The sequence below is a fragment of the Fukomys damarensis genome, unplaced genomic scaffold (genome assembly GCF_012274545.1).
Source record: "Fukomys damarensis isolate Sample0158 unplaced genomic scaffold, DMR_v1.0_HiC HiC_scaffold_20, whole genome shotgun sequence".
Lineage (NCBI taxonomy): Eukaryota > Metazoa > Chordata > Mammalia > Rodentia > Bathyergidae > Fukomys > Fukomys damarensis.
This window is the reverse complement of record NW_022900932.1, coordinates 27,054,657-27,080,366: the sequence shown is the minus strand read 5'-3', so window position 1 is coordinate 27,080,366 and position 25,710 is coordinate 27,054,657. Positions and strand designations below refer to the sequence as shown.

The 25,710-nt window shown below is 40.2% G+C and overlaps 1 protein-coding gene across 2 annotated transcripts in view; it reads left to right on the top strand.

Annotated features, from left to right (window-relative positions):
* Window positions 1-24,566, top strand: part of Arid5b (AT-rich interaction domain 5B) — a 175,016-nt gene extending 150,450 nt beyond the window's left edge. For both annotated transcript variants that reach the window (XM_010645626.3, XM_010645628.3), the window contains 3 exons: window positions 2,346-2,443; window positions 18,059-18,257; window positions 21,803-24,566. In XM_010645626.3, the coding sequence (XP_010643928.1) occupies window positions 2,346-2,443; window positions 18,059-18,257; window positions 21,803-23,968 (2,463 nt within the window). In that variant the 3' untranslated portion in view covers window positions 23,969-24,566. The remainder of the gene's footprint in view (window positions 1-2,345; window positions 2,444-18,058; window positions 18,258-21,802) is intronic.
* The last annotated feature ends 1,144 nt before the right edge of the window (window positions 24,567-25,710 follow it).

Here is a 25,710-nt window from a genome sequence, read left to right as displayed (position 1 = left end):
GATGGCAGACATTTTAAAATCAATGTTTGGTGAATGAATGAACAAATGAGCAGCTGGACAGATTCTGATATAGTTGGGACTTATGCAAGAGTCTGTGTTTTAAGTAGAGATGCAAGTGTGTAGGGTGGAGGACCCATAGCTCCCTTTCATACTTTCAGAGAATAAAATTTCAAACCCCATTAACCCCGTCCACCTTCTTTGATTCTTGCTGACTTCTTGGCTTTATTTCATCATGGGAAAGTCCCAAAGCTGAAGGCTGGGAATTCATAGCAAAATCTGTGCTGTCCAAGGCATTTGCCTTATTGGAAGGAAGGCCCCAGAGTCCTGTGTTACTGCTTTGCTACAAGTATAGGCTATTCATCAGGTCATTCTGATGCAGTGGCTGCTTCTATCCCATAGAAAGAAGTTTGCTCTTGGTACCATGAGACAGTTATACGGGTCTGAGTTTTGTCATCCGGTTCCTATGTGTTTCTGAGTCTCACTCCCATTGTCTGTGGATGAGATTTCAATAATATGCGTCACAGGCTATGGGAAGATTGAATAATAGGAAGTGAAATTTCTTTATGAGATGTGAAATGCAGTGGCCACGAGAGACACAGAGTGACTAGAGTGCCAGTTTCTTTTGAAGTGACCTCAGGGACACACTTTGGCTGTTTTGTGCCCTTCTGTGCTTCCTGGAGGCCCTAGACCTTATCTGAGTGAGGGGAACATGGAGGTGTATGTCAAGGTTGTCTCCATGTCCTGAGCAGGTGGGAGGGGCCGTGCTCCCTTTTCCCTGATAAATGACCATAGAAGAGACAAACCAGAGATTGTCATTTAAATATTGGAGACAGATTGTAATCAAATGTGTGATAATTATCAAAATACTTATTTTGACTGTGTTGAAAGTGTTTTGAATCGAGTTATTAGAATCTAATCCGAGCTATAAATATGGAGGATTTTATTTTCAGTTACCCTGGCTAGTAGATGCAAAAGGTGGTTATGTCTAATGAGAGCGACTGAAACCAATTGGTTCAAGAATGTTTTGCAGAGAATGGAACAATGCAAAACTAACATTGTCTGGAAATACTACCTGGGCCTGTAGAGAAGGCTTTATGGAAATGAAAGGTTCTTTTTATCTGAAATGGAAAAGGTACCATTTGCCCTATAATATTCACCACTCATCTTCTCCTTAGATTACAACTATAGAGCCAGGAGCAAGTGGAGATTTTTTTTCTCCTCCCACCCCTATTGCTGCCTTTAGTCCCTAGGTGAACTTGCCTGGCAGCTCTGTGGTTATTTTTCAAAAATCTCCTGTCCTGATTATATTAAATGCCAGTGGCACCTTTGCCACACCCTTTCCCTACGCATTCCAGTAACAGATTTTTTCCTGTAACCCCAGTGAGAAGTATCCACAAGAACCTCAAACTTGTCTTCCTAGTTTCAAGGAAACATTAGACACTCAGATGTAGTAAGTGACGTGGTTTCCTGAAAATTATCATTTGCCAGATCTCACATCTGTTATTTTGTAAAATCCTAATTTATGTACAAAAATAAAATTAAAGAGAAAAACCAAGACCATAGTGTGCAGTTCAGTATATTGCAAGCTGTTTGTTTTTATTACTCAACTTGATAATATACATAGTGTTTTAACTTTGGAATATGTTGGTTTTCATGGGATTTGATCAATATCCCATTTTCCTGACCTAAGTGAAGAAAAATAAACAGCTTGTGACATATACAGTTTCTGAGTTTAACTTTGTTTTGGTGGTTAGAGGAGCTGGCACAAAGACAGCCTGAGACGACTGTACATTCCTGAACCAGTTTGATCATTTTCATTAAGCTATGTAGTAATTTTATTTTTTAAAAAGTAGATAACGCATCATCAAATACAGAAGATACAAAAGCATGTTTAGTGAAAAGCCATTTTTTAGCCTATATGTCTGTTTACCTACCTCTCCTAGCCTCAGGCAACTAATGTTAATTTTGATTCATTTAAGTTGATGAACCAAAATATAGTTTAGCTGAAATACGATTTTATTTTGATTCTTTATTACATGACATAAAGAAATAGGATATGAGTTTAGGACCGTAGGGGCAAATAGCTGCATGAATAGCCAGGGCAATGCTGTAGATAGAAATACAGGAAGGATGACAAAATGTAGAGCCAAAAGTTGAATTCCATTTTTAATGTAAAATAAGATCTCACTGTAAAACCATAAGTCTCCCCATATACTCATTTGGACTTCTCTGTTCCTGGGTTCCCAGAACAGACTGTTCGCTTCTGACTGTTGAATATGTATTGAAGCCTGGCACTGTGAATCTCCTATGATGCTAGATTGAATTTCTCGTTGCCATTTTTTCAGATAACAGCCCGCCGCCAATGGAAACATATTTATGATGAATTAGGTGGTAATCCTGGGAGCACCAGCGCCGCCACTTGTACCCGCAGGCATTATGAAAGGTAAGAAACTATTTCTTGGAAAGTCTTTGCTTAATTAAATGTATGTTCTTTGGAAGACGCTTTTGGTCAAAGATAAGATGAGGAAATCTAAAGAACCTTTTAGGAAGCAACCTATCCCTCTGGTATTTTATTTGGTGTATCACTTTGTGATGTCTAGAGAACATGACTTTCTCTGGATATAGGAGCAAAAATCGGATTTTTAAAAATTTGGTTTTATCTTGTGACCACCTGTTTGACAATCTCAGTCTACCCCACCCACCCCCATGCCACCCTCCACTCAGCATAGATCACTCAGGATATTCTCTGTAGGTTCATTTACCATAATATCTTGCACTTTCTGAAAAATAAACATCTGCAATGTTATCGCGAAGTCGCCATGTAACTGTATTAACATCGGAAAGTAAGCATTTCTTAAACAGCACTGGCCCAGATGGGACCTCTTTTTTCCCATCTTGGTATATCTTTCCCCTTCAGCTATGTCTTTTATCCAGGAAATCTTCTTGCCAACCTCTGTATAGCATAGTTTTCTAACTATGTCTGCCTATTTCAGAAAGGTGATGATAATGCAACCCAGAAAAAAATGCATAAGTAGCCTCCTATGAAGCTTGTATTCACAGGAGTCTTTCCCCTTTACATGAGGACAATATTATCTACACATCTGAAGACCAATTCAGGAATTTATGTACTATCCCAGCTCTGTGCTTCAAACCCACGCTTAGTTTAGGTTATGTCAACTTCCGTACACCTGGCAATTTCCTGCAAAAGCATTGATGGGCTCAGCTCCCTAGTTTCAAATTCAGAGTTAGAGAGAGCAGCTAGAAGGGTAGAGAACATGTGTCTAAATAGTAGCCACAAATAGAATCAAGTTGGGACACAGCTAGTTAACTGAGCAAACAGACCAATTCCCTCGCTAGTGAAACACACCTAAAAAATGTCCTTGTTCCTCTCTTGTTATCATCGATTACCCTGTCAACTTCAGTATAGCTGGGTGACACCCACCCTTGGCGACATTTACACATCCTCAGATAATGCCATTTAATGCAGGAGTTCTTAGTCATGTGTCCCTTAAGTTCAGTATCTTCTTATCCTTACTGCATTTAACAAAAGTCTTCTTTTAGTATGGCCATTTAACAAAAGGTAGAATGCATTTGTAGGAATAATCAGAGTAAGCTGAGTTGGATTTAGTACCTTATGAGAAGTTCCCACAAAGCATTCTCAGTGGATTGCTTTGGCAGTGCTATGGTCCAAAAAGATTTTTAAAAAATGATAATAGATGTTCAAATTATTGCTATTTATAACTTTTTCAGTGCAGTACATAAATTCATTAAATGTAAATACTGTATCATTTGTCACTATTTAATACAAAAGCCCACACATTTTCACTGTACATGAAAGATACTCTGCTGATGTCCTAGTATAGCATCTCCTCAGGTGAGAGTCCTGTAAATAATGTCTACTTGCTTTTGACTTCAGTCTTTAATCAGAATATTTTTGGGCCAGGGCTTTAGCTTAGCAGTTCAGTGGCCTGCCTTGCTAGCGCAAGGACCTGAGTTCAATCTCCGGTACCAAAAAAAAAAAAAAAAAAAAAAAAAAAAAAGCAAGAAATACTCTACTTTCAAATAGCTGAAAGTTAAGTCCTTTTCCTTTATATGCAAATGTATCTAGTACCTAAACCATCAAAGTTAAGGGACCAGATAACAAATAAAAAAGGTTTGTTTTTTTTTGGGGGGGTGAGGGTACTGGGGATTGAACTCAGGACTTTGAGATGCAGGCAGCAGAATCACTGAGCTAAATCCCCAGCCTTAAAAAATTTTAAAGAAGTTTATCTTAACAGTGAGGTATATCACCTAGTTGAAGAATGAACACATTAATCAAATAAATTACAAATCACCACATGGTAAAAAAATAAGTAGATAAGATTTGACATGGAGAGAATTGACTCTAATGGTGTGTGTGTGTGTGTGTGTGTGTGTGTGTGTGCGTGTGTTTAACTTACTTGAAAAGATATGTGAATAAAAATAGCCTTGGTCTTCAATGAAATGCCAATATATTCTTTTGAAGGTAATGTACTTTATTTCATGATTTACTATTACTCTTTCTGGAGTAGCAGATTCCCCAACACCTTCAATCAGTCAAATTGAAAAATTCTAGTAGAGCCATCACAAACTTTAGCAACTAATTTTCTAAAATGTATCCTTATTCTTGGGATCAGCCTAGATATTTCATAAATATTTCCCATCGCATTACATTTTTTGAAGAGCTATGTATTTTTCCAAATCTACCAAGTGTTCAGCTAGTATAAATCAGTCATCGTACAGTAAAGAAAATGGAGTCAGCAGAGAGAATTTGCTGTAGAATTTGCCTATGCAAATGTTAGTAGGAAGTACTGAGTCAACTCAGCGTTGATAACTTCCAGTTCCCTAAGACTGAGGCTAGAAAGAAGGTTGTAGTGTGAGAATTGAGAAATGTGGAGAGTGCTCACAGAGCTGGCATTGAGGGGCCTGGAAAAGGGGACCCACTCACCCAGTCCTGCTACTTCCAGAGCTACTTCCAGAAGGGAGCTGGGTTCGACTGAGAGGGGTCCACTTCTGCTGCTGTTGGATCTCAAAAGACATGCATTGGAACTGTTCTGAGATTATTAAAAGATACTAAAACTGATACCAACTGTTGTGCTAAGTTGTTGTTGGGTTGACACTGATATAAGCAGCAAGGAGCACTGACTCCTGGAGCACCCTGTCTGTCCATCAGACAGCTGACAAAACGAACGTGTCATTTAAGAGTCCATCTCCCAGCATCACCAAGCAGAATACAGAGGGGTGGATTGGAGTCAAGAGAGACTATTCCCATACAGAATGGGAACCTCAACTTGGAGAGCTGTGTGATGTGTGGCTGACAGACCCAAAGTGGTGTTGCAGAGACTATAGCCCAGCAGGGGAGAGCACAGAGGTTCCTGGGGGGTTAGCAAGCCCTTAGCATATCCTTGGCATTTCTCTTGGCTTTTGTTATTAAATACAAGGGATGCTATGAATAATTAGTAATTAATAATAACTACTAAAATTTGAAAGTCACTGATTTATTTATTTTTAATCAGACTGTACTTAAAATAATGCCACTTTCCATCCTTTGAACCAATCATGACCTTTAAGGGTTCACCCATGATTCCTGTGTTACGGTGAAGGAAAAGACTGGGAACTGCTGCCCTGGACATTTCCTCTGTAATTCCAGAGAGAGGCAGAGGACATTCATATCTGTCCAGAGATCAAAGAAGAACCTAACTCTTGGACACAACTTTGTGATTGTGATGTATTTCTTTCATTCTTGCTAGTCTCAGGATGCAGGGACACGGGTAAAGCAGAAATGCTTAGATTAAGGAAGGACCACCATTTTCAAGAAGTCTCAAGGAATTGAGAAGGATTAGGATTTTGTAGCCAAATATCTAGCATAGACATATTTAAATCCTTCTAAAATTGCAGTGATTGGAATCCCTCCTTGACTGCTGGTTTCTTATTCTTTTCATTGTATTGTACAGACTTGCTCCTTTTCCCATTTCCCTCCCTCCAGCTTTGCTTTCCTAGAAAATGAAAAAAAAAAAAAAGAGTGAGCTACTATGCATTATCTAACTGATGTATTTTTCATGTAGTGTGGTTCATGATTCCAGTAAATGTTTTCATTTACTACAAGAAAAAAAATAGCCAGTTCCTCAGTAAATGTTACTTGTATATTAGTTAGGTACTTTTGGTTTATTAATGAGTGTAATAATGAAAGTGGAGGCTTGAAAAGAATCAATGGGTGTTTTTATTTAAGGCATAGCAGAAATGGTACAATGCCTGTGAATACATCATTGTCGCTGAAGGCCCGACTTGTGCAAACTTGCCTCTGATTGGTTTAAATCAAATGGGTCCAAGAACTTCATAAAAATGTCTTTGTCAGCCTGGTTTTGCTCCCAAACCTATTCATCTCTGTCAGTTTTTAATATTAGTGCTAGGCTCCTGGCCATAGTCCATTAGTACTGTACTTAATTGCTCATGTTACAGATGATGACCCATATAAAAAGCATTAATGTTTTCCCATCACAACGCTGTTGCTATGTAGATGTCTCCAACTCAGCAAAGCTTATGAAATGTGGTTGTTCTGGACATTTCTGGCTCAAGATTTATAGATAAAGTTATTGTAGATTATAATGCAAAGAAAAATGTCCACATCCTCCTGGGCATGGGACCCTTCTAAGTTAAGCATTTTCTTTCTTGTCCAATTGTAAGAATCTCGGAATCTCTTTTATCAGTAAAGGAGCAGAGATAAAAATAGCTACTTTTATGGAATTCTTTTTAGCTTGATTTTTCTGGAATAGTAATTCACTTTAGAGGCTTTATTTTCACATGCAGATTTCTTTAATGTCTTTTTTTTTTGGATAGGTTTTTTTGTTTTTTGGGTTTTTTTTCTAGTTTTTTTAGTTTTTTTAGTTTTCAGTTTTTCAAGCACAAGCAGGGGGAAAAATCTTTATACAGAAAACCAGATTACTGGTTTTAATTTTCCTGAATAAATCACATGGTCTGTTTCTGTGAAGCACATGAAGTTGTTATTAGGGATTTTTAGAGGAACATTAAGGCAAAAGTACTTGTGATGTGCTTTTCTGAGCATTTAAGAAATCAAAATCATAAACAAATGTATTCATTTGAGAGGGAAATGAGCAATTATGCTTCATGTTCTTGCATACATAATGCCCAATTTCAAATTCTAACCTTCTGCTTTTCCTGTAAGTACCCCTTGGACACGACTGTCATACTCTGCGTCTGAGGCAGCTTCCTTCACAGTGACTTAGGGTGAGCCCTACCCAGGCTAGACAACCTGGCCAGAAACTGAGCAACACACACCTGGAAGGTCTGCTGCTTTTGCTGCAGGTGTTAGGTGGGTGGGGGAGGCTTTATATTCTGAGTAAGATAAGCGTGTACCTTAAAATAAAAACCAAAACCCCATCAGGTTGTAAGAAACTCAGCTAATTATATCATAGCAAAGGCCAAGGAAAATTTAAGGTGACTTAAAGCTCTGTTCATGTTCAAGACACAATTCTATGTATTCTTGTTCATTTTGATACTCTTGAAGTTAATAAATACACAATTAGGAAGTCACAGTTAGGGTCCCGGGATTTTATATTTGAGAGATTTCCCCCAACCCCGCTTACACTGGTGCTACTCAGATGAGGCTTTCTGATCTGTACGGGAACTGTTTGTGACTAGCACATAAGGGGTAAATAAGTGCAACCTTCGTGAATAAGCTTTGATACACTTACAATGAAATTTGCTAGAATAATTTTTAAATTCACGGAATTTAATAAAAAATCGGGGCTTGGAATTTGGGTGCTTCTTTTTAAATTTAATTTTTCTAGTAACTGTTATGGTATTGTACAAAAGTATCAGCCTGCAACAGATCAGAAATTCTGGCGAACAGACCTTATCTCAGGTCATTGGAGAAGCAATCCTCCACACCATGATCACAAACCCAGGGGTTCGCATAGGCATGTGACAACATGGCAGTGCATGAGGCGCCATGGGAGAGTGGGCAACTAGTCCACAAGGCTCATGCTATAGAGGTCCAGTGGGATCAGCTAACACTCTTGGGGCAGTAAGAGGCTGTCTCTGTGTTCCTGACCTTTCCACATTCTCACAGTAATTTTTTTTTTTTATGTAAAATCATGTAACTTTACAAATATCAGCTCTGATATCTTTGAAAGTATTTTACATAAATTAAATCAGCCATGCCTATGGTCAAATTCAGCCCGCCGGCTGCCCTGTTCCCTGAGAACTGCACTAAATGCTGGGTTATGCAAGATCTGCTTAAGCGGCTATAGTGCGAGAGCTTGGAGGAGGTGTCATTGCTGAAAGAGCTCTTCCTCCAAACACTTTTCCACCTGCTGAGCCAAACGCTACTGTGGCTTCCCATTGACCACCCCTACCTTTGGGGTCCAAAGCTTTCCATGTGATGGGCTCCTAGATGATTGGCAGAGCTCCTCTTTCACTCCAAGTCTTCCTATTCCACTTAATGAAAATGTGGAGCGCAGTTTATGGGCCTTGCCCAGCTCGGCTTGCTCTCATGAGACACCACCAGTTTGTGTCACAGAGAAAAGAATACCCAAAGCTACTCCGTGTATGGCAGAGCACTTTTGGGGTGGGGGCAGTATCACTCTGTCAACACAATCTAGGACTGCATTTGAAATCATTTAAAAAGTCCTCTCCTAGTGGCCTGACTCCTTTTTTTGAGTGGTGTAGATTTGCCCTTCAATGAACTGCCTTTTTAAAGTTGCTACGGCCCTCAAGAACCAGTTGTTTTTTGAATCTACCATATACACAGCACCCTCAGGGACAATGAAAATGTGTGAACCAGAATTAAGAACAGAATGGCAAGCAGTGAGGACATATCCATGCTTCCGCGGCCTCCTGGCAGAAATTGCTAAGGGAACGTGATGCTGCTTCCCATGAACCCAAGTTCAGCCTCAGAATCCTTCTCAGTATAGCAGCTCCATGGAGCCACCTCCCGCTTATGAGAACGGAAGTGCGGTGACTCCTCGTTTATCTCACTTTTCACAAGAGGTTATTCCTAAGCCATACATACGTGGAAAAGACGAAATGTTTAAGGCTATAACACAAAACCCAGATATATGATAGATACAGGTGACAAGTTCAACAGGGATCGAAGAGGAAGGAAAATTTCCAACTGAAATAAGATGAGTCTTTCTGAAGGATCTAGATGAACTGGATCTTACAGAGGAAGGTTTGGAACTCGGAGTAGATCATTCTCTGTTGCCTCAAATAACTAGGCGGTAGAATTCAAGAATAATAGAGAAACTGTTTCTAAGGGCAAGGACCAGTATATTATCTTCTGGAAACTTCTCCAGTGCAACATCATGAATTTATTAGGAAGTAAAGGTTGAATGAGCTAAATTGAATCCAAACAGAAAGGGTGGCTCTCTCTAGAAAATGTAAAGAGGTACGATGAGGGGGAGAAAGGGATGATCGGGAGAATTCCAGAGCTGAATTTGCATATTGCACATACAAAGGCAAGTATTGTAGTAGTCTTCTTGGGTTCTACGAAACTTGCTTGTCTTAAGGTCCAATGGGCAGATCATGGCCATCCTCACCCAGATGACACTGGCCAATCTAGGTGCTTGCAGCTCCTTCCCAAATGCCGTCTTGTTAATGGGAGTCCTGGCCAGTGCCCACTATCTTGCTCCTTCCTCTGCAGTCCTACCATCAGGCATTGTCTTCCTTTTCTCTGCACCCACAGAAGGCCGATGGCCCTAATCATGTCTCCAAACCAAGAAATCAAACACAAGTTGCTCAGAGTTAGGCAAAGAGAGACTGTGCATCTAGTCTTTGTCTCTACCTCACCAAGCTGGCTGTCTTAAGGGACCTGAATCAGGTCAGAGTAAGCACTCTACATTGCGGGTAGCTTCTTTTTCTTTTTTGTACTGGGGGTCGAACCTGGGACCTTGTACTTGAGAGTCAGGCAGCAGAACCACTGAGCTAAATTCCTGGCCCTGCAGGTAGCTTCTTATCATCTGTAAAGACTGTCTACCCAAAAGACAGTTGGGTAATTTCATACAAAAAGAGTCTCACAGTCCGTATCACTCAGCATGCCTAAAATGCTCTGATAACTTTCCAATGCCTGGATATTTCAAGAAACTTTCAAAAAAGGAAAACAAAACCCTAGCCAGGCCCTGGAGTAGAAAAACTGGTTTCTGTTTTTTTTAAAAAAATAAACAATAGCCTTTGAAAAAAAATCTCTATTCAAAATTTCTTAAATTTGCCTCCAAACGCAAGTTGTAATTAATAGAAGTTGGAGTTTACACTGTTTAGTGTAAAAACACCCTCCGGCACAAACTAATCAAGTGTGTGTGTCATGCTTTAAACTACAGCAAGTTCTTTGTTTGACCCAAAAAAAAAAAAAAAAAAAAGCTTGCCAAACAGCAGTTTCTCTTTGTCAAGCTCTTTTATTGTCTCATTTTTGTTTTCACCCTACCCCCCACCCTTGGACCTAAATGTAGTATTTAAAAAACTTTACAGGTTCTGTGTTTTATTGATAGTTTTCATCAAGCATGAATTTAAATTTGAGAATAGATTAGGTGTCTTAGCCCCTTTTCTTTTTGATAAATAACAAGAGGTTTCTACTTATGATTTTCTGTCCTCAGGGCTTTATCATTAAGATTAAATAACTGTACTCTCAAGCATGCCGCTGCACAAACATCTTTTCAATTATGTGAGTAACAGATGCCTTCACAAAGGAACTATTGAAAATTCAGAAAGCATGTTTCCAAAAAAGAAAGGGAAAAAAGAAGTATCAGATGACAGAAGAATGTAATTGTTTACCATTAAAATATATCTTTAACTCATCCACTGAAAACCTCTTGGAACATTTTGTTTTTGTACAAGTTATTGCAAAGTTCGGCCAGAATTGTAAGTGTTGTTGGGACTTGGTGAAAAATTTCAGAAGCTCTGGAACCAGTGGTTTCTAACCTTCAAGGGACTTGAATGCAATAGTTGTTTGCCTGTCTTTGCATAGGGACTCTGCCTGCTTTCATTTGTGTGGTGCCCATCACATAGAAGACAACATCATTATGTTTGTTTATTATTCCTGAAATAATGTCCATCTGCCCTTGAAATGGATCCATGAGACTCCATTCTGAGTTATTCATTGTTTTCTCATTAAGAAGAGTAATTGCTGCCATCTTTGCTGGCTGGCCCCCCAGAGGGCTAGGTGCTGTTTATGGTTCGCATTCTCTGTTGTGAGCATGTCTTTTAATCCCTGGGGCAAAAAGTCAGCTTCTTTAAGCCCAGTCCAGCTTTCTTCAATGTGGTCTTCATTTGAAAGTCATGAGTATAATATGAACATAGACACCCTTAGATGTGGCAAGGAGTTATCATCCATCAAAGCAAAGCCCCTGAAGAACTCCATTAGGAAGATCATGAGAAGTTCAGACTTGGTAAGATTAAGTCCTAGGGACAAGATTCTTGAGTCTCTTACTGTTCAGTATTAAATTGAGACTGATCCAATTAGGTCACCACCTCTTGAAGAGTTGTAACATGGTTATCGTGGCGTAAGTGTAGTGTGACTGGTGCTGAAGCCATTGTGCTTTGATGTAATAGGTTGACCCTTTTGGAATGGCCATAGAGGCATTTTGTAGGTGTGTTGCCTCTGAGAAGAGAAAAAATGCTCATCCAAATTTCTCCAGCCAATTCCCCCAGAGCTTGGAATTCACTTAACCTGGCCAGGGGTGATAACTCAATATCTCCTTTACACCAATACTTCCCAGATTATAAATATACATAAAGTTATACCATTACCAGGCAGCTGAGACAAAGATAGTTTGGACTAGCAAGGACAGCAGATCTGTGTTTGAACTTAAACTTGGAACTTAGCTGTGTAGCATTGTCTAATCACTTAGTCATTTAGTTCTGAACCTCAGTTTTGTCATCCTTGAAACAAAGGTAAAATAATATAACCATGGCTATCTTTTAATGTGAAAGTTGAAGACATGCACTGTTTCTGGTGTTAATGGAACTTACTATATCATATCTGTTATTAGTATAATAATGCCTAAGCAATAGATAATAACGACCTGAAGTTTCTTTCTACCACCCTACCTTGCCTCTCACCCATTCCCCTAAAATCCATGTCACTCATATCAGGACACCTGGCATCCTTGCTGGGTCCCAGCATTATGCTCCTCTCTTTCTTCTCTTCATTTGGAGTCAAATCCACTCTAATACAATGGAGGGAGATATTAGAATTATCAACAGGCCTACAAAAAAACTCTCATCACTTCCAGGAGAAAATGAAGAAGATTAAAGCCTTTCAAAAGAGTTCTTGTTCAACTTCTCCTGTCCTTAGAGTAGGTAGTGAAGCCCATGGTGAGCAGATCGTTTTCCCAGGAAAGAGATCACTATGTTTTGTTCTTGATCATTGTGTTTTGTTCTTGACCTTAATAGACCTTTTTGATATATTAGCATAGAATACAAATGACAGCATGTACACTTGCTTCTTTTTCAAAGAACACAGTAGAGTTTACCCTTGCTAATTCTTGAGCATGCTTAGTCTTTCACACAGAATCCATGTTGCTCTCACTTGCCATTTTCTTGGCTCGGGCAAGTCCTACTGCAGGCCCATGTGTCATGTCCTATCCTCAGCAGTGCTCCTTGCTCCATACTTTGATGCTCAAAGCTTCCAGTTCACATCTTTGTCTGTTGGAAGGAAACACTGGAGACCTCTTTCATAGCTCTCTTGGTTTGTGATGTTTCACTGCTCACACTCAACACATTATGTTTTTCTGATCTACCAAAATTCATACCATAATTAGTTGCTTACTGCCTAAATGTTCTTTTGCCATTATTATAGCAGTGGTTTAACACTTTGAGAGGTAAACGGTGTGTGAGATTAGAAACTTTCTGTGCTTATTGAAACCTGAACAAGTTATGTACTTCATCTTCAGAAAGGAAAAATATACCTTTTCTTGGCTTCATATTTGGTGAAAGATTTCATTCCACACTCACAGTGAAGTTATATTTTCAGTTTCTAGCTGTGAAGGGAAACATCAGGCCAAACTTTAGAATTTATCAACCCTGGAATCAACCTAGAGGTGTAATGAATCCATTTGGGATCAGATCATGTCTAAAGCCCCAGTGGATCCAATATGTCATTTCTTTTATACTGCTATGAAAAAACTAATACTATAGGCATAGTACCATAGGAACATTTTTGATCTGACATGTACACCAATTTTATTTCCCTCTGCCCCTAAAATATTCTGCTCCAGGATACCAGCAACTATTTGGGCCTGGAATTTTTCACTGGTTTAAAACCATGAACGTGTCTATGAAGTTACTGGGTGAGTTTGAGATTCACATACAGTCCTAAAGGTTTCTCATTTCTTTTCCCAACTCTCTGATTTGAATCAGTTCCAAACATTATTATAATATCATTTTTCAGAGCTCTATAAATAGATGGATTCCCATTTCTCCTCTTAAGCACTATTTACTAAATGTTTTGGCCCAAAACTTTAGCCATTCCATATAAGCATTAATCAATATAACGGACATTAATGGTTACTCATTCAGATAAAATTTATTATTTTTTCTTTGTTTATGGGGAAGGAGGCATGTTGCCTCTAAACAACAAAGATGAAGGTTCTTTTCTTCTCTTGCATGAAATGCAAATGATGAGGACACGTGTGATATACATTTCTCTAATGTCAGGCTGTTGCTTTTGGTTGAGAGAGAGAAGCAAGGCCCTGGAGGATTTTAGACTTTGTAAATATAAAATTATCTGTCTTGGTGTTTAAAAAAAATAATAAAAGGGAGAAAGAGTTGGCAGGTTGCCAGATTACTTACATTACAGTAATAGATTTGCTGACCCCTGACTTCTGCTGTGGAGAAATGTATTGAATTTTTTATAATATCAGATGAGGCAAATCTAAAAACCTAGTATACCGAGCACCACTATTTAACTTGAGATTTAGCAAAGCTAAAATCTTTTCAAACCAGCAATTTCTTGTATGATGATAATTTACTGGCTCAGACACTAATAAACCAAGGTTATAATGCCATTGATTTGTTAATTTTAATTTGGGTTGATTTTAAATCTTTATTTAAAAAAGAAGAAGAATTAGGAGAAAAAAAAAAAACCTTGCTCTTCACAGTGACTGAATTTAATAAGAATCTCCGTGATAGCAAAAGACTCCCCTACTGTTTCTGCTTTGGGGTGGAAAATGTTATTCTTGTACTATTCCTAGGGAAAAATAAAATCTCATGCTGCTACAAATCTTATGCCTCTGAAAAGATGTTATTTTTTAATACATGACGGCTAACCTATTTCAGATCCATTAATGGCATCATAAATAAGCATTTTGCTAATCTGAAATGTGAAATCTGGATAAATGATAAAGACCTATTTATCTACCCAGCTTTCAATCCCCAGACTAGATGTAGATTTGGAGGGGGAAAATGTTTCTGGATTTACCAATGAATGTATTGCTTCTCTTCTCCATACTTCCACCCATCTAAAACTCAGCCTGAATTCTCGGAATCACAGCCCGTTGAAAATATTCCTCCTGTGTAATGAATTCTTGGGGGCTGGGTACATTTTTGCTTTTATCTGTACAGTTTAGAAACTGATTAAATCTCTGTTGTACTACAAATATTTGAGGAATAATCATCTGCAAAGCATGTTATACTGAATTCTTCATACAATACACACCTACACAGCTTCCTGCATTGGGCAATGTTGACCTTCTATGAGCTAACCTCTTTTTAATGTTACCGCATGTACACTGAATGTTTAAATGTTCAAAAATCTATAATAGCTTTCGCCCTCTTGTACTGCAAAAACATCTAATAATCAAATGATAAGATCATATCCTGTGGGGTAATTGTATTGTACCATGACAGGATAACTGAAAAAACATTCAGTGAAAATCTCACCGAACGGAAACCACTCTATGAAGCAGTGATTGTTTGTGTGCCGTTCGAGACCATGCCCTGTTCTTCAGAGTTTAACTGCTGCCTTTCTTGTTTTATTTTGGGAGCCCTTTTTTCCCCAAGCCACTATAATTATCTTTCAGTGATTTAGAAGGGAAAAAAAAAAAAACATTCAGTTGACCTTTACACACACACACACACACACACACACACACAGCAGCTTCTGGACGCCTTGAACAAGCAGAGCTTGTGTTTGGATTCCGTTTTACCTTAGTCATGCCTCTTTCCAGATACAAGAAACATTTAATTCCAGATTTCCTGCTTCTGGCTTTAGGCCTTGACCAGCAAAGTAAAATGTATTTTTTACTGTTGTCAGTCTGCCAGCTGCTCAGTTGAGTGAAGGAAAGAAAAAAAAAAAAAAAAAAAAAAAAAAAAAAAAAAAAAGCTAAATGAAAGAAAAAGGGAAGGAAAAAAAAAAGAACTGAAATAAAAATGTTACCTTGCCTCATGAACTTGCAAAATTGTAAAAGGAAGTGAAGATCTCTTTAGAACCCATCTACGGAGCAACATTGGCCCAAGACTGTCAGGATTGAGGGTGAGGGGCCATCGGAACCCCATTGGGTATCTTTCCCACCAGTTCTCATTTTTCCTTATTGCCCCACACCCCTCTACCAGTTCCTCACACAGAGGTAATTCTGTCCTTCTTTTCAGGATAGAGGGTCCCTCATGGTGTCACTATCTTAATTAAAGAATAGAGCTGGGGGAAGGGCGGTACCAACAAACGGTAACTGTTGGAGCGCCCAGGCTCCCAAGCTCCTTGTGTTCCCATGGCAACAAAACAAAAGTAAAACAAACCTATCTGTCCCAACGCTAAAATATGTTTTCATTAACATCAATTTGAAATATTTTTCCAGTTTTAAAAATATCCAATGCATTTTTCTCCTGGACAAAAATCCCCAAACTGCTGATATTGAAGAGGATAAAGTCCCTGGCAAAATTATTCAGATAAAAGGAATGGAGGGGGGATGGGGCCAGGGATTGTACAGATGAGACAGAATACATTCAAGTATGAACAGGATTGCTTTTTTTCTCTCTTCTGCTTAGTTGTGCTTTTTATTATATAAACATTAACTGTAATATTACAGTGGGAAGCAGGTATTTGGCAGCCATATATTATTTTAGTAAGTCTACATAGAGCACTTTCCAGTTTTAGCAGCTGTAACATGTTTGAACTCAGTTTGTAATGGGATCTGAAGATAACTATTCCCCATGGGCTGTGTTGATCTTCATGGCTGGCCCACTGCCAGATGTAGGGCTCCAAAGTATTATTCATGCCTCCTTGCACATACCTTGTCTGAGCGTGCTCAGTAAATGCATTTTGTTTTTAATATACTGGAAATTGGAATTTGATTTTCCCACAAGTTGTTGGTATATTATTAAAGAATAAAATATTATGATCACAAATGTCCCCAAGTCCTTAGTTTCAAACCTGAATAGTTGTGCGTGCTTAAAGAACTGAGACCCAAATTATATAGTTAGAGCCAATTTCAGGATAACTAACAAAAGTCTAAATCACAGAACTTTTTGCCTGGATTTCTTAGTTTAAAACTAATTAGGATTCCCAATATTTGAACAGATTTTAATTGTTTATAAGCCAAGTACATTTTCTTCATTGAGTCAACTTGTCTTATTTAAAACAAATTATGTTTGCTGTATTAAAGTTCATATTTTTAAGGCCAAGTCTTGTATTAATCCCACAGTGAGTCATTAATCATACCAAATGCATTATAAAAACTTTAATCACTGAAGTTGAAACTGAGATTGTAATGCAATCCATGCCTTTTAATTCCATCAGCTCTTTTTCCCGTTCAGATCAAGAGCTGAGTCGCAGAGGGAAAACAGATTAAAACCAGAGCTGTTTGATGTTTCTCTTTTTAGAGCAATTTTATGCACTTTGTTTAAAAAGTTATATAATTAAAATGGTTGAATTTTTCAGCGCTCTGATTTTTGTGGCTTCAGTGGTTGCTCTGCTTCCTTCTTGCGGGAGCCCTGTTTTACTCGGTGCCCAAAACAGACCCCCTTGGGTGGCACTACCTGCTCTACAGCATTAGCCATTCCAATCATGCTGTGTGTCTCCCTTGGCCCTATGGTCTTAAGTGTTGGGTCTACATTTTGAGATGAATAAAGATTAAAGAAAAACTGGGTATAGGTGCAACCAGATTCAAATTCTAGCTGTAACAAATGGTGTGACTTTTAGGCACATTATTTAACCGCTGCGGTCCTCTACGGTCTCTTCTGCCACAAAGAGAATAATAATAATATTCCTTAAGAATATGGTAGAGATGATATGAAACGATCTGTGCCATGTTCCTGTCTCTGTACTAGGCCCTGGTAGAATGTAAACTTCCTGAAGTCAGAGGCTTTGAATGCTTTGTGCACTGCTCTATCTCAGTGCTAGGATCACTGCCTGGCACTCAGTAGGTATGCAATAAGCACTTGATGCAGTAAATGAAGGGCAGCTGATCCTATTGTCGTGCTGTTGTTGGAACTTAGCCACTCGCTGTGGGCAGTGATGATGGTGTTTTCAACCTTGTTTGCTTCCACTGGTACCCTTAGTGTACAGATCCATGAAACCAAGAGGAAGTCTGTTTTGCAGAAAAATATTAAAGTGACCAAGAATGATTTTCACCAATGAAGTAGATCACTAAATTGTGATTCAGTGGCAATTATGTCATTCAACAAGCAGTTTGTACAGTAGTCCCCCATATCTGTGCTTTTGCTCTCCATGGTTTCAGTTTCACAAGGTCAGCCACAGTCTGAAAGTAAAATACGTTTGTCTTGACTTGTTCAGGAGAGAGGGACCACATTCTCCCAATTTTCATGACAACAATTTAAAATAATTTTTCTACAGTATTATTAGTTGTGGTTGATAATCTCTCACTGTGCCTAGTATGTCAAATGAAGTTTACAAAAGTATGAACGTACAGGAAACAGCATAGTGTACTTAGGGCTGGGTACTAAGCTGCAGTTTCGGTCATCCTTCATGGATAAAGCGGGGGCTACTGCACTGAGAAAAGAAAACAAACGCCTATAGTATTGAAACTACTGGAACGGCTCAGCTCATTTATTATCTCTTCTGTTTTCATTTTAGATTAATCCTACCTTATGAAAGGTTTATTAAGGGAGAGGAAGATAAGCCCTTGCCTCCAATCAAACCTCGGAAACAGGAGAACAGTTCACAAGAGAATGAGAATAAAACGAAAGTATCAGGAAACAAACGCATCAAACATGAAATACTTAAGAGCAAGAAAGAAAAAGAGAATGCACCGAAAGCCCAGGATGCATCTGAGGTCAGTTGCTGTGCTCCACAGGGATGCCGCCTCTGTGAGACTTGTCCTGCCTGGTGGTCTTCTGGAATCCGCAGATGGATCCCTGCATCCTTCATGGCTAGACTGAGAAATCACAACCTCTAAGATTAACTGGGCACAGTGCCACATACCTATAATCGGAGCACTCTGGGAGGCTGAAGCAGGAGGATCACAATTTGAGCCCAGCCTGGGCAATTTAGAAATTTAGCAAGATTCTATTCCAAAATAAAACATTTTAAAAAGGGGCTGAGGGTGTAGCACAGAGCAGAGGCTCCAATTTCAGTCCTCAATACTGAAAATCAATCAATCAATCAATCAATCCTCCAAGCCTCACAGTTCCTGCAGTAGCTCCCTGATGTTTCTAAACTCTTCCTTTTTTGTGCAGGAGTTGAAATGCAGTGCATGGGATAAGATGGGGGATGAGGCGGGGTTGGATGGGATAGGATAGGCCAAGAAGAGAATCTGGAAAGATGAGGATATCATGTAGAAAACTATTAACAGATGCTCTCAGTTTAAGAGAGGGAGCCGGAGCTGCAACTCTCAGAAGGGATTCCACTATGAAAACACGGCTTCTTGAGCATTTCATGGCCAGTTTGTCTGAGTAGTCAATGTGCCTTTGGGGGTCTTGGGAAGAGGTCATTGAAGTCACTGTGCTGTGTCTGTGCAGGATTCTCCTAAAAACTTTCAAGATGTGTTTTCCTGCGGTAATGGGCCTCTCTGTGCAATGGCCCTGGGTTAAGACCACGTTAGCAAGATCTTAAGTACATATTATTTATAGGGGAATTTTGCAATGGTTCCTCTGAAACCATCATTATCTCTCATATTAGCAGGTAGTTTCTGAACCTTTTAAAACAAGCCTCAACTACCCACAGCCCCCAGCAGTTCTTTGGTTGAAACCTTTACTGTTGGTGCACAGACAGCTATGGAGGCTGATCTGGGCTCTGTTTCAACATGAATAATAAAAATACCCTGCTGCCCATAAAAAAAATAAAATAAAAAACAAAAAAGACTTAGCAGCCACATTTGGAGACAGCATGTTCTAGGATTCAACCCCCAAGGGAATCTTGGTGCTGATATTAAACACCCTCTAAAAATCAGGTTTATAATGAACACATAAGAGACTCCCTAATTAAATGCTGAGTTAAACACACACAGACACACACACAGCATCCTTCTAAGTAGATATCAACTTACCCAACTGACTTCTCTATAAGAAGATAGTATTAATACCGAGAGGAAAAATGTTTCTTTCATAAGTTTTATAATTATTTTAGGCTTACTAATTTAAACGGAAGGAGAAAAAAAAGATGATACAGACTGTAAACATGTGCAAGTTTGCAGTTTAAATGGCCAAAAGCAAGAAAATTCTAAGGCTTACTTTCTATTCTTCTTTTATCCTGTTGGCCTGCTGATTTATTATAGGGATTTGGATCACTGAGTTCTATTAGATACCATGTATACGGTGAGGCCAAAGTACCAGGGGGCAAGCTGAGGTCCAGGGGGCCAGCTGACCTTGGCGTGGCTCCATCTGGGAGATAAAGTTTAAAAGGATTGGTTTGTGATTTGTGAGAAGATCCACAGCACGTGTGCTGAGCCCATCCTCTAGGGAGACAACCACTCGCCAGGCCTGGATCCTTGCTCCCCAGAGTAACCCCAAAGCTGCTAGGCTCCCTGTCTCGTATAGGGCCCAACTGTTCCCTCAGAGATCGAGCATTTCAGAGGTTGTCACATGAGGTGGGTCTAACCCACATAGATTCACCCACCTTCTTCAAGGTGATCTGGTAAGAATTGCTCCTCACCTCCAGCAGAGACCCATGTTATTAATCATTGACTGTTTGGGGGCTTGGGTTTAGACTTGTCATAGTTTTCATTATTTAATTTTTGATGCTTTTGACAAGAGGTCCTGAGCCAAATGGGAAAACCCACTATCTTCAGGTAACAGATTGTACAGGGGAAGATATTTTACATTTAACGTACTAAGGCTGATCATAAAATGCCATCTCAGAAAAATGGCTTTTTACTTTTTTTCAGCTTAGCTCTCAAAGACTCCCCGAAACCTGTTTTGCAGCCAGGAGCGTGAGACTCCAGCAAAGCTAAAAACCTTGGCTGTAGAAATTTCAGTGAGGCTAAGTGTTCCCCGTAGTTCCACTTCAAACCATAGCCTCATCAGAAATTAATAATTAAATGCAGTTTGCCTTTTCACTTGCTTTATTCATTTTTCTGTATTTTCATGTACTGTATAAGCTCAAGGGACCAATGATGATTCTTAATATAGTAAAATAATGATATTTGTACTGGAAAAAGCAGTTGTTAGTGGAAGAGTGGGGAGGGATAGGCAGAAGCTCTTTGTATAACATCTCTAGAAAGCAGAGGTATCTTTAAGCGGGTTTGAGGAGCTATAGCACTGAAATGGGAGTGATTTCCTTAAGAGGTTTGTCCTGTGTATCCTTAAACTGGCATCATCAGTCTTACTCAAAGATGCTAATGAAGTCATTATTTCTTTTCTCAACAGAGAACAAAATTGAAGAGATAAGACTAGGGCAGGAGATGGGGGACCAGCTCAATACAGCTGTTTCATGACTGTTCCACTAAGACACATCAGGACAGAGTGACAGTAATTTTGAAAAGTCTTGTCAGTTGGCTGGGTCACAGGTGGAAAATTAAAATGACCTGTTAAGGTCAAAGCTTACATGATTACACGATATAATATAATAAATGGGAAGAATTATGCCCATGACTTCTGTGAATAGGGACACATGCAAAGGATCTGTCAAATTGAGTATAATTTATTTCAATGAACAGAAAAGCTGTATTTTTGGTGGCACTTACTGTCTGAATTTTGACAATTTTGTTTTTAGCTTTAATAGAAATATAGTTTGCTGCAACCTAGGAGGACTTAGAATATCATCTATCCCTCATGTAGATAGACTACCATTGCTTCTGCATACTTTAATATTTTAGTATTATCTGCATCTTACTCAGTCTTGTGGCACTGAGTAAAAATTATTAACACTTAAGTATCATTAACTTTCATTGCATCATATTGAACATATTAGGATGGGATTTTCTCTCTCAAAGAAAGGCAAGGAGTATAGTTTGTTGTTGACATGGAGTTGGTTGGATTTTTGAAAGAGGTGCTTAAAAAATCTTTCCCAGAAGTGTCATAAAACACAACATGTAATTTAAAACCCATTTGGATAATTGACTGATTTGACAAGAAGACAACCTTAGAATTAAATTATATATTAGAATCAAGGAGTAATGTGATTGGATACCATCAGTATACAACACTTTGCTATTTTGATAGGTGTCTCATAAGGGATATATGCATATTTCCCCTGTTTCTGTAATTTAGGATTCTTTGTTTAGAACCATGATTGGGGAGTAATAAAGCCTTACAGAAACTCAGTGAGCTGATTGACAAGCCTGTTTTCAAGGAAAAATGCTATGTGTAATTTTTTTATTTCCAGCAAAACATGTCAGCGTATTTGGTTTTCTTCTGACTGTCTTTTGAAATGTTTTATCAGGTTTCATCAGAGCCCGAGAAAGAACAAGAGTCTTTAAACCAGAAAAGCAGCGCAGAACCTCTTGTGGCAGCAGATGTGAAGAAAAAGGCAGAAGGTTACCAGGATTTTGCAGCAAGGTCCCTGGCATCTAGAACAGACCCAGAGAAGGACAATGAAACAGACCAAGGTTCTAACAGTGAGAAGGAGGCTGAGGAGGTGGGCGAGAAGGGGCCTGCAGCTCCATTCCCCAGCACACCCCTGGCTCCAGAGAGGGACCCAGCCCCCATCCCTGGGGCTGGCAAACAGTCCCTGGCCTCTCCTGCTGCCCCCGTGGATACAAAGCAGGAATCCAAATCCTGCTGTTTTACAGAGAGCACTGAAAATGACCTCCAAGATGCATCCTTTCCTGGCTTCCCCACCACGCAGCCACCACTGGCAAACCAGAATGAGATCGAGGATGACAAACTGCCTGCAATGGCGGATTACATTGCCAACTGCACTGTGAAGGTAGATCAGCTAGGCAGTGACGACATCCACAATGCACTAAAGCAGACCCCAAAGGTCCTTGTGGTCCAGTCATTTGACATGTTCAAAGACAAAGACTTGACTGGGCCCATGAATGAAAACCATGGACTGAATTACACACCCCTGCTCTATTCCAGGGGCAACCCAGGCATCATGTCCCCACTGGCCAAGAAAAAGCTTTTGTCCCAAGTGAGTGGGGCCAGCCTCTCTAGCAGCTACCCCTACGGCTCCCCACCCCCTTTGATCAGCAAAAAGAAACTGATTGCCAGGGATGACTTGTGTTCCAGTTTGTCCCAGGCCCACCACAGCCAAAGCACTGACCACATGGCAGTCAGCAGGCCATCAGTGATTCAGCATGTCCAGAGTTTCAAAACCAAGCCCTCAGAGGAGAGGAAGAGCATCAGTGATATTTTCAAGCATGACAAACTGAGTCGATCAGATGCCCACCGCTGTAGCTTCTCCAAGCATCATTTTAACTCCCTGGCTGACTCCTATGTCTTGAAACAAGAAATTCAGGAGGGCAAGGATAAACTCTTAGAGAAAAGGGCACTCCCCCACTCCCACATGCCTAGCTTCCTGGCGGATTTCTACTCCTCCCCACATCTCCATAGCCTCTACCGACATACGGAACACCACCTTCATAATGAACAGTCATCCAAGTACGCTTCCAGGGACGTGTACAGGGAGTCAGAAAACAGTTCTTTCGCTTCCCACAAACACCAAGAAAAGCTCCACGTAAATTATCTCGCGTCTCTTCATCTTCAAGACAAAAAGTCAGCCACAGCAGAATCCTCTACAGATGATCAGCCAACGGATCTGAGCCTCCCCAAGAACCCACACAAACTGACCAGTAAGGTCCTGGGCCTGGCCCACTCAGCCATGGGGCCCCAAGAGAGCAAGGGCATCTCCCAGTTCCAGGTCATCAGCAGCCAGAGTCGAGACTGTCACCCCAAAGCCTGTCGGGTTTCACCCATGACCATGTCGGGTTCTAAAAAATACCCCGAATCACTTTCAAGATCAGGAAAATCTCACCATGTGAGACTAGAGAATTTCAGAAAGATGGAAGGCATGGTCCATCCTATCCTACATCGGAAAATGAGCCCTCAGAACATTGGTGCTGCGCGTCCCATAAAACGCAGCCTGGAGGATTTGGACCTTGTGATTGCTGGGAAAAAGGCCCGAGCAGTGTCTCCCCTGGACCCGGCCAAGGAGGCGTCCGGGAAGGAAAAGTCTTCTGAGCAGGAGAGTGAAGGCAGCAAGGCCACCTATGGAGGGCATTCTGGTGGAGGATCAGAAGGCCACAAGCTACCCCTGTCCTCCCCAATCTTCCCAGGTTTGTATTCTGGGAGCCTGTGTAACTCGGGCCTCAACGCCAGGCTCCCAGCTGGATATTCTCACTCTCTGCAGTACTTGAAAAATCAGGCTGTGCTTTCTCCACTCATGCAGCCTCTGGCTTTCCACTCGCTTGTGATGCAAAGAGGAATTTTTACATCACCAACAAATTCTCAGCAGCTGTACAGACACTTGGCTGCGGCCACACCTGTAGGAAGTTCGTATGGGGACCTTTTGCACAACAGCATTTACCCTTTAGCTGCTATAAATCCTCAAGCTGCCTTTCCACCTTCCCAGCTGTCGTCCGTACATCCTAGTACAAAACTGTAAACCCAGCTCAGTCCAGCATCCCAAACCGGCATGGCTCACGGAGCGTCACATCCTGCTTGGAGTGATGGCTCCCAGAGTTGGAAGCCAGTATTTCTTCTAATCTGGGGATACAATTAGTCCCAGTCATCAAGGCCAATTTTTCTGGGACAGTTCTAGCCTTGGATGGTCAGTCTTGACCCCCTTCCAGTACGGATGCCCTCGCACCTCCAGATCATTCACTTCATACGTGGGTCTTGTGAAGGGATTTATGCATATCCAGGAAGAACTTAGAGGACCCCAGCTGAGTTCAGATGGTCAGAAAGCAATCTGGGCCAAAAAAAGGGAGAAGGCTTTTCAAAGGAAGGGGCAAGAAAGACTGGCAAACACAGCCAAGGGATGCCCCTCTTTTCATAAAACTCTCCAAGTTTCAATCAATGCAATGTATAGTGAATCTTCAATAGATCTTTCATTTTGACACTATTAAAGAAACCAGAGAAGTAAACACTGTTAAATTGACTGTATATATTTGGTTCTTAAACTACCCATATCACTGTTTGCTCACCTAATTTATATACAGGTAGTTCCATTTTCTTCCAGTTCCTTCTTGTCTTTTTTATTTTTTTTTTTAATTAAACAATATCGCTTTTGTTTGCAGGTCTTTTGTTTTTGTTTTCATTTTGATTTTTGTTTTGTTTTAAAGGCTGACTAACTGTCCTAGTTGTCATTGTGTATTTGTAATTTTTCCACAATTTATCATTTTGAGCAGCTTTGGGTGGTAAAGTTATTGTTTACAAATTGAAGCAACTGATTCTAGTGGAACAAATGAAAAAGAAACAGTTGAGCACACAATCGTGCAAAGAATGTTCCTTTGCAGATCCGCAGCTTACGGAATTTTTTCCTCATAAATGGCATAGTTGAAAGAGCTTATGCACTGCTTACCCGGCCAGATGCTTTGCTTTGAAGTATTGGGTGATGTGAAAATATTGAGCATTGTACTTACCTTATCTAGGCTGTGAAACTGTCCTACATACCAGACGAATCATAAAAACAAAAACCTCACTGGCAGCGAGCTGCTGAATAACAACAGAATCTAGAGGACATATTTGTGGGCTGCACAGATATTTTAGGAATTTCAGAAATTAGAACAGGAGCCAGAATGACTTACATGGGTGTTGGCACTGCTCCATTTAAAGTCTGGGATAGGGGGTTGGTCAGAGGACGGAGCTCGACCGTCCAGCAGAGGAGGAGCGGCTGGAGGCCAGACCACCGCAGCTTCCCTGGGCCTCGGCCTGCTGAGTCGTAGGTAGTCACAATGCCTTCATCAGTTGGTTTCTTGTCATTCCCGAGAAGACTGTCTCCGGGTTACATCTCTGGGGACAACTGGCATACTGGATTACCCATTTAAAAGAAAGGCATCCTCTTGGGCTTGTGGGGTGTGGGCTTTGTGTACACACACACAAGGAAGGTGGTTTGTGCCATGGTTTTTTTACACACCTAGCAATACCATCCACTTTGACTTCTTTTATTGTTGTAAATGAATGGTCAAGCTATTCAAGCAGTCAAAAGATGTGGAGAATGCCTATTGTCATTCTGGGCACTTTATTCCATTTGCTCCCAAGATGTAACATCAAGATGGATTCGGTTTTTTGAAAAGGTATTAAGAGTCCATGGAGTGGATTTTCTTCCCCATTCCTGCCCATCCCTGCTGGAGACTGCTTCGGTGAACTCCTTAGCCCATGGTCTCCCTCCCCCAACACTACCAG